Source organism: Oncorhynchus nerka, unplaced genomic scaffold, assembly GCF_034236695.1.
Source record: "Oncorhynchus nerka isolate Pitt River unplaced genomic scaffold, Oner_Uvic_2.0 unplaced_scaffold_1297, whole genome shotgun sequence".
NCBI lineage: Eukaryota > Metazoa > Chordata > Actinopteri > Salmoniformes > Salmonidae > Oncorhynchus > Oncorhynchus nerka.
The window spans coordinates 82,501-90,807 of record NW_027040047.1 but is presented as its reverse complement, the minus strand read 5'-3'; the positions used below and the strand labels follow the sequence as shown (position 1 = coordinate 90,807).

At 45.9% G+C, this 8,307-nt stretch overlaps 1 protein-coding gene across 1 annotated transcript in view; it reads right to left on the bottom strand.

Annotated features, from left to right (window-relative positions):
* Positions 1-4,328: 4,328 nt before the first annotated feature.
* LOC115121790 (potassium voltage-gated channel subfamily G member 4-like) overlaps positions 4,329-8,307 on the bottom strand; it is a 10,967-nt gene continuing 6,988 nt past the window's right edge. The window contains exons 4-7 of the mRNA XM_065015740.1: positions 8,131-8,240; positions 7,487-7,625; positions 6,795-7,014; positions 4,329-6,234 (exon numbers count right to left, since the gene is read on the bottom strand). Coding sequence (XP_064871812.1) covers positions 5,573-6,234; positions 6,795-7,014; positions 7,487-7,625; positions 8,131-8,240 — 1,131 coding nt within the window. The 3' untranslated portion in view covers positions 4,329-5,572. The remainder of the gene's footprint in view (positions 6,235-6,794; positions 7,015-7,486; positions 7,626-8,130; positions 8,241-8,307) is intronic.

Below are 8,307 nucleotides of genomic sequence, written 5' to 3'. Positions count from 1 at the left end.
TTTTCTTTTGCCCATCTTAATATTTTCTTTTTATAGGCCAGTCTGAGATTTCTTTGCAACTCTGCCTAGAAGGCCAGCATCCCGGAGTCGCCTCTTCAATGTTGACGTTGAGACTGGTGTTTTGCGGGTACTATTTAATGAAGCTGCCAGTTGGAAAGGGCAGTTTGGAGAGCAATAGAGATGACATCATCTGCGGATCTGTTAGAGCGGTATGTGAATTGGAGTGGGTCCCGTGTGTACAGGATGTTGATGTGAGCCATGACCAGCCTTTCAAAGCATTTCATGGCTACAGATGTGAGTACTATGGGGCGATAGTCATTTAGACAGGTTGCCTTGGCATTCTTGAGCACAAAGACTATGGTAGTCTGCTTCAAACATGTAGGTATTATAGCCTGGGTCAGGGAGAGGTTGAAAATATCAGTGAAGACACTTGCCAGCTGGTCAGCTCATGCTTTGAGTGCACGTCGCGTTAATCTGTCTGACTGTATGTATTGACTGTATGATTTGCCTTTTCGATGATCCGTTTTGAGTTTTGCACTAACATGCTGACCACACTGCACGCGAGCAGAGTGATTTGGTCTCCCCCCCCACACCAGACGAGATCAGGACTTTCAGGTTGAAATGTCAAAAACAAACTCTGAACCAATTATATTAATTTGGGGACAGGTCAAAAAGCGTTAAACATTTATGGCAATTTAGCTAGCTAGCTTGCTGTCGCTAGCTAATTTACCCTGGGATATAAACATTGGGTTGTTAATGTACCGGAAATGCACAAGGTCCTCTACTCGGACAATTAATCCACACATAAAAGGGTCAATCAAGTTTCTAGTGATCTCTCCTCCTTCAGTCTTCTTCTTTTTTTGGACATTATATGGTGGATGGCAACCAACTTTAATGTGCATTACCACAACCAACAGGACTGGAGTGTGAACCTCAGTTCATCTTCCAATCACCCACGTGGGTATATGCTCCTAAAAACCAATGAGGAGATTGGAGAGGCCGGACTTCCAGCGCGTTAAGCGTCACAAATAGAACCAAGTTCAAATTTTAGCGCCTGGCTAACGCGGACGCTCATTGGCGTGCGCGAGCAGTGTGGGTACAATGATTGAGGACATGTATGTATAAATTTATTTTGCAAGGCGAGCGGTGTGGTCAACATGTAAGAGTTTTGAAAATTGCACCAAGGAGATAAAAAAAACAGTGATATATATATATATATATACAGTGGGGCAAAAAAGTATTTAGTCAGCCACCAATTGTGCAAGTTCTCCAACTTAAAAAGATGAGAGAGGCCTGTAATTTTCATCATAGGTACACTTCAACTATGACAGACAAAATGAGAAAAAAAATCCAGAAAATCACATTGTAGGATTTTTAATGAATTTATTTGCAAATTATGGTGGAAAATAAGTATTTGGTCACCTACAAACAAGCAAGATTTCTTTCTTTTTTGCCCCACTGTATATATATATATATATATATATATATATATATATATATATGCAACCCATTTTTCATGTTGTACCACGTATATTTCTCACTATCCAAATGTATTAAATTGTGTTCCATTCAAGTAAAAACATTGCCTTTTAACCCCTTTACACTTGACATATTTTCCTATACGGATAGCGCTAAATTGAAATGGTTCTCACAGAAGAAATAGGGAACCTCACGGTAGAAATGTAAAGGGACCAGTGGAGATTAATGGGGGAAATGACTGGACTAAAGGTCAACAGTTCACCTGACACAAGACCCGAATCCAAATATCACACTGTTGATTTGATGTGCCTTTTACATTGACTGGACTTTTCACCACAACGAAATCTGAAAATACTCTGGATACATTCAGTAACATGTGGGGTAGGTGCAACACAAGACAAAAAATGACAAGGGTCTAACTGGTGTCTCCAAGTGGACAAGGGTTTGAGTGAGAGGTCTAACTGGTGTCTCCAAGTGGACAAGTGTTTGAGTGAGAGGTCTAACTGGTGTCTCCAAGTGGACAAGGGTTTGAGTGAGAGGTCTCACTGGTGTCTCCAAGTGGACAAGGGTTTGAGTGAGAGGTCTAACTGGTGTCTCCAAGTGGACAAGGGTTTGAGTGAGAGGTCTAACTGGTGTCTCCGAGTGGACAAGTGTTTGAGTGAGAGGTCTAACTGGTGTCTCCAAGTGGACAAGGGTTTGAGTGAGAGGTCTAACTGGTGTCTCCAAGTGGACAAGGGTTTGAGTGAGAGGTCTAACTGGTGTCTCCAAGTGGACAAGGGTTTGGTGTCTCCAAGTGGGTTTGAGAGGTCTAACTGGTGTCTCCAAGTGGACAAGGGTTTGAGTGAGAGGTCTAACTGGTGTCTCCAAGTGGACAAGGGTTTGAGTGAGAGGTCTAACTGGTGTCTCCAAGTGGACAAGGGTTTGAGTGAGAGGTCTAACTGGTGTCTCCAAGTGGACAAGGGTTTGAGTGAGAGGTCTAACTGGTGTCTCCAAGTGGACAAGGGTTTGAGGTGAGAGGTCTAACTTTGAGTGAGAGGTCTAACTGTGTCTCCAAGTGGACAAGGGTTTGAGTGAGAGGTCTAACTGGTGTCTCCAAGTGGACAAGGGTTTGAGTGAGAGGTCTAACTGGTGTTTCCAAGTGGACAAGGGTTTGAGTGAGAGGTCTAACTGGTGTCTCCAAGTGGACAAGGGTTTGAGTGAGAGGTCTAACTGGTGTCTCCAAGTGGACAAGGGTTTGAGTGAGAGGTCTAACTGGTGTCTCCAAGTGGACAAGGGTTTGAGTGAGAGGTCTAACTGGTGTCTCCAAGCGGACAAGGGTTTGAGTGAGAGGTCTAACTGGTGTCTCCAAGTGGACAAGGGTTTGAGTGAGAGGTCTAACTGGTGTCTCCAAGTGGACAAGGGTTTGAGTGAGAGGTCTAACTGGTGTCTCCAAGTGGACAAGGGTTTGAGTGAGAGGTCTAACTAGTGTCTCCAAGTGGACAAGGGTTTGAGTGAGAGGTCTAACTGGTGTCTCCAAGTGGACAAGGGTTTGAGTGAGAGGTCTCACTGGTGTCTCCAAGTGGATAAGGGTTTGAGTGAGAGGTCTAACTGGTGTCTCCAAGTGGACAAGGGTTTGAGTGAGAGGTCTAACTGGTGTCTCCAAGTGGACAAGGGTTTGAGTGAGAGGTCTAACTGGTGTCTCCAAGTGGCCACAAACCTCTTCAAAGTGTACACAGTTCCTAAGTCATTTCAATGGACGTTTATGAGTCAAAGAGGCGTTGTCATCTATAAAGTGCTTTTGAGGTCTGCCAGCTTTGCCGTTGAGGAAGTAGAGCAGGTGAACTTGTAGTTGTTTTCTTTGGAACACAGCCCTGCATCATTGCCTTTACGAAATTACTGTTGTTGTTTACACAATTACTGTTGTTGTTTACGTAATCACAAAACGGTTCATTATATTTGGAATCTGGGTCAGGTGGGCATAATTTCAAAGCTTGTTCTATTGCCAACATGACTAGCTAAATGATAAAATACAATGTTACAGTGTTAGGCTTTCAGTGGGGCGGTAGGTAGACTAGTGGTTAGAGCGTTGGGCCAGTAACCGAAAGGTTGCTGAACAAGGCAGTTATCCCCTGTTCCTAGGCCGTCATTAAAAATAATAATTTGTTCCTAACTGACTTTGCCTAGTTAAATAAATGTTCAATAAAAATACATATTATTCAGTGAAGCAGATGGTAATTTTGGTGGAATGGATTCAGATGTGGATACAATACAACAATGAAGCTCATTCTGTTCAGGACAACCCAGGGTATGTCATCTGGTAACTGGACATCTAACATAGTGATCATAACCGTTGACAACTGTATATGATATGGAAATGTGAAGTACACATTTTGAGGGTGTTTGGCTTTTTTGAATGACGGGCGAAGATGTATTTATTCTAATCCTCAATGGCTAATCTTTAAAAAATATATTGAGCCCTCGTAATTTACAACATTTCATAATTTACAACATTTCATAATTTACAACAACAAGTTGGTTCCATAACATGAAATAATGACTCCAAACACGTTCTTTATATAAATCTTTCACATTTACTGGTTACAATATCGTAACCAAATGGTGACCATCTTGTCAACGGGAACTTTTCCAGGCTCTTTAGTATCACAGTACTTGTGTAGATATCATTTCAGCTTCAGTGACGGCAGTGAACATATAAATGTTTTTTAAAAAACAGAACACATTACCTAGAATGACATTCACTCTCACGGGTGGCCAAAATTAACAAACTGAAAACCACGCCCCCCATTAGGCCACGGCTACTGTTAAGGTTTTCTTCCTCCTCTTCCTCTGAAGACCAAAATGCAGTGTGGTTATCTTCATACATCTTTAATAAAGACGATACAATACAAAACAATAAACGTAACGTGAAAAACCTAAACAGCCTTATCTGGTGCAAACAAAAACAGAGACAGGAACAATCACCCACGAAACACCCAAAGAATATGGCCGCCTAAATATGGTTCCCAATCAGAGACAACGATAAACACCTGCCTCTGATTGAGAACCACTCTAGGCAACCATAGACTTACCTAGACAACTCTACCATACCTCAATCCCATAACCTACAAAAACCCCAAGACAAAACACACCACAAAAATAACCCATGTCACACCCTGGCCTGACCAAAATAATAAAGAAAACACAAAATACTAAGACCAGGGCGTGACAGCTACATTCTGATCTCTTCTGATAGGCTGGCATCGCTACATTGCACCCCCCATTATTTAATGCGAATATCGATTTTATTCAATTAAAAAAATCACAGGCAGAGTGGCGCAGTGGTCTTAGTTCACTGCATCGCAGTGCTAGAGGCTGACCGAGCTGTGCCGCAACCGGCCGTGGCCAGGAGTCCCATAGGACTGCGCACAATTGGCCCAGCGTCGTCCGGGTTAGGGGAGAGTTTGGCCCAGCGTCGTCCGGGTTAGGGGAGAGTTTGGCCCAGCGTCGTCCGGGTTAGGGGAGAGTTTGGCCCAGCGTCGTCCGGGTTAGGGGAGAGTTTGGCCCAGCGTCATCCGGGTTAGGGGAGAGTTTGGCCGGGGGGGCTTTACTTGGCTCATCGTGCTCTTGCGACTCCTTGTGGTGGGCCGGGTGCCTGCAGGCTGACCCTGGACGTCTGTTGAACGGTGTTTCCTCTGATACATTGGTGCGGCTGGCTTCTCGGTTAAGCGGGCCGGTGTTAAGTTTCGGAGGAAGCATGACTCCACCTTCGCCTCTCCCAAGCCCGTTGGGGAGTTGCAGCGATGAGACAAGATTGAAAAAATAAGAAAACTGATCTCTCAAATGTGTTATTTGATTTCAGAAAAATAGCATAGAACAAGTTGAACGAACCAAAGCCTAATTTTCTATTATACCAATCAGAAAAGGCAATTCAGACGAACAACAGTGTCATCCCACTTTTTACAATGTAGGAGTTAGCATCAGGTCTGGTATCCTTCTTCAGATCAGAATGCTGCAGCCGGGAGTATAGCCTGCTGTTCCTCTGTCATCCCTCCCATCATCCCTCTGTTCCCCCCAGCCGGGAGTATAGCCTGCTGCCCCTCTGTCATCCCTCCCATCATCCCTCTTTCCCCCCCAAGCCGGGAGCATAGCCTGGGGACTGGTACAGAGACTCCACAAAGTCTCTGCGTCTGGGCCGGTAGCTGTCCGTTTCCGTGACAGCTTCCGCCTTCATCTCTACTTCCGCCTCCCTCTCCACCTCCCTTTCCCTCCTGTTCTCCAGGTTGTCAGCGGCCAGAGCGGCCCCCGTCTCCTCCTTCCACAGCCTCTCGTGCTCCAGCTTCAGCTCCTGGTAGCTCCTGGAGAACATGTGGAAGATGGAAGTAGCAGGAAACGCCATGATGAGAATTCCACTCAGGATGCTGCTCAGCGCTACCACCTGACCCGGGATGCTCCTCGGCACCATGTCCCCGTAGCCCACGGTCGTCATGGAGATGATGGCCCACCAATAGGAAGCTGGGATGCTGCTGAAGCTGTGCTGGGGCGCGGTGGCGGCGTTGGGCGCCAGCTCGCTCTCGGCCAGGTGCACCATGGGAGAGAAGAGGGCCATGCCGACGGTGATGAAGAGCAGGAGGAGGCTGAACTCTTGGGTGCTGCGTTGCATGGTCAGGCCCAGGGTCTGGAGGCCCAGGGAGTGGCGCGCCAGCCGCATCACGTACAAGATACGCAATGCACGCATCAGACGCAGGACCAGACCCAGCTTGTCCAGGTACCCCCTACCTGGGGAACAGAGGTGAAAGTACACAATGTTGCTGTATATGGTAGGTTGTTAATATCCAGAAACAGGTTGACACCTAGCTAGCTATAGCTAACCCCATTATAACACTGCTGTGCCACACTAACCTAGCTAGCAATACCTAACCCCATTATAACACTGTTGTGCTACACTAACCTAGCTAGCTATAGCTAAACCCATTATAACACTGTTGTGCTACACTAACCTAGCTAGCTATAGCTAACCCCATTATAACACTGCTGTGCCACACTAACCTAGCTAGCTATACCTAACCCCATTATAACACTGTTGTGTTACACTAGCCTAGCTAGCTATACCTAAACCCATTATAACACTGTTGTGCTACACTAACCTAGCTAGCTATAGCTAACCCCATTATAACACTGCTGTGCCACACTAACCTAGCTAGCTATACCTAACCCCATTATAACACTGTTGTGCTACATTAACCTAGCTAGCTATAGCTAACCCCATTATAACACTGTTGTGTTACACTAGCCTAGCTAGCTAGTGTAGCATATGATAATGACTATGTTTGTTCCACCTGCTCCTGCACTGCCATCCTCCAGAGTGTTGTTTTCCACCACCACCAGAGAAATGTAGTAGGGTAGGATGGCCACAGCATCAATGATGTTCAGGGGCCCGCGGGCAAATTCTAGTTTGGATCGAGCATGGAGGAACCGCAGCATGAACTCCAAGGAGAACCAGGCTACGCACACCGTCTCCACAACAAACATGTGACGACACTTCTGGGAACACTCGCCCTGGAAACGGAGAGGGGGGAGGGCAGAGAGGGGGAGGGCAGAGAGGGAGGAGGGCAGAGAGGGAGGAGGGCAGAGAGGGAAGGGGGGGAGAGAGAGAGAGAGAGAGGGAGAGAGAGAGGGGGAGAGATATAGAGAGCGAGAGAGAGAGGGAGAGAGCGAGAGAGAGCGAGAGAGCGAGAGAGAGAGAGAGAGAGAGAAATAAATAAATAATCTAGATGAAGATGGGGAGAGTGGTTGTGATAGCATTTAGATATGGGGAAAAGACCTGGAGACAAACTACAGTTGCCTAGAAATGTACTCCCCCCCAACAAAGCTTGGTTTAACTATTGATGGGGGGCAATCTTTACAATCTAAAAGGTTGAAGGAAGGACATTGCATATTTTAGTAGGTTCCTTTTGCTCCCCGAAGACTTGTAATTAGCTCCCCCAAGCTAACCCCTAGGCTTTTAGGTCAGCGGTTATGTTCCCCTCACCTTGCTCTCCTCTTGGCGTAGATCAGGCATGGTGCTGATACAGAGGCTGATGACTGTCACAGCTACCATGATCACAGAGAAGCTGGCAAACATCTTCCCTGCCAAGCCAGAGTGGGGGTTCTCCACCACCTCTCTCAACCTGTGGAAGAGAGTTAGAAAAATCATATATATATTTATTTTTTTACCCTTTTTTGTTGGAGATCTTGTTTACAGATCATGTTGTCTTACAAATTCACGAGGACATAACGTAAAGTTATGAATATAACTACTGTTCTCTGAAGGAAGGACACAGCTATTGGGATCATTTACATTTACATTTACATTTAAGTCATTTAGCAGACGCTCTTATCCAGAGCGACTTACACATGCTGGCGAGATCAGTGCTTAGTGCATCGACTGATAGGTAACTGTGTTACACGTCTTCTCAGTTTATCTCCTCAACAAACAACAAGAGAAAGAAAGCCCTCTGTGTCCCTGGTCAGTCTTTGAGCATGTGACCACTGTTATACATGTACTTGGGTGCTGGGTGAAGATGCTGATCTTGGGTCAGTTAAGCATTTTCACCAGTAATGGTTAAGGTTAGGATTGGAGGAGGGGAAGCTGATCCAAGATCTGTACCTAGTGTTTAACCCTACTGTTTCTACCTGCTCATCAGCCTGCGGTATCCCGTCTCTGTCTCAGCCAACAGGGGAAGCCTCTGTAGCTTCATCCTCCTCTGTCTCCACTCCTCCTCCTTACGCTCACGCTCCGCCACCTCAATCAAAATCACAGTCAAGATCACAGTCAAGATCACAATCAAAATCACAGTCAAGACTATAGTC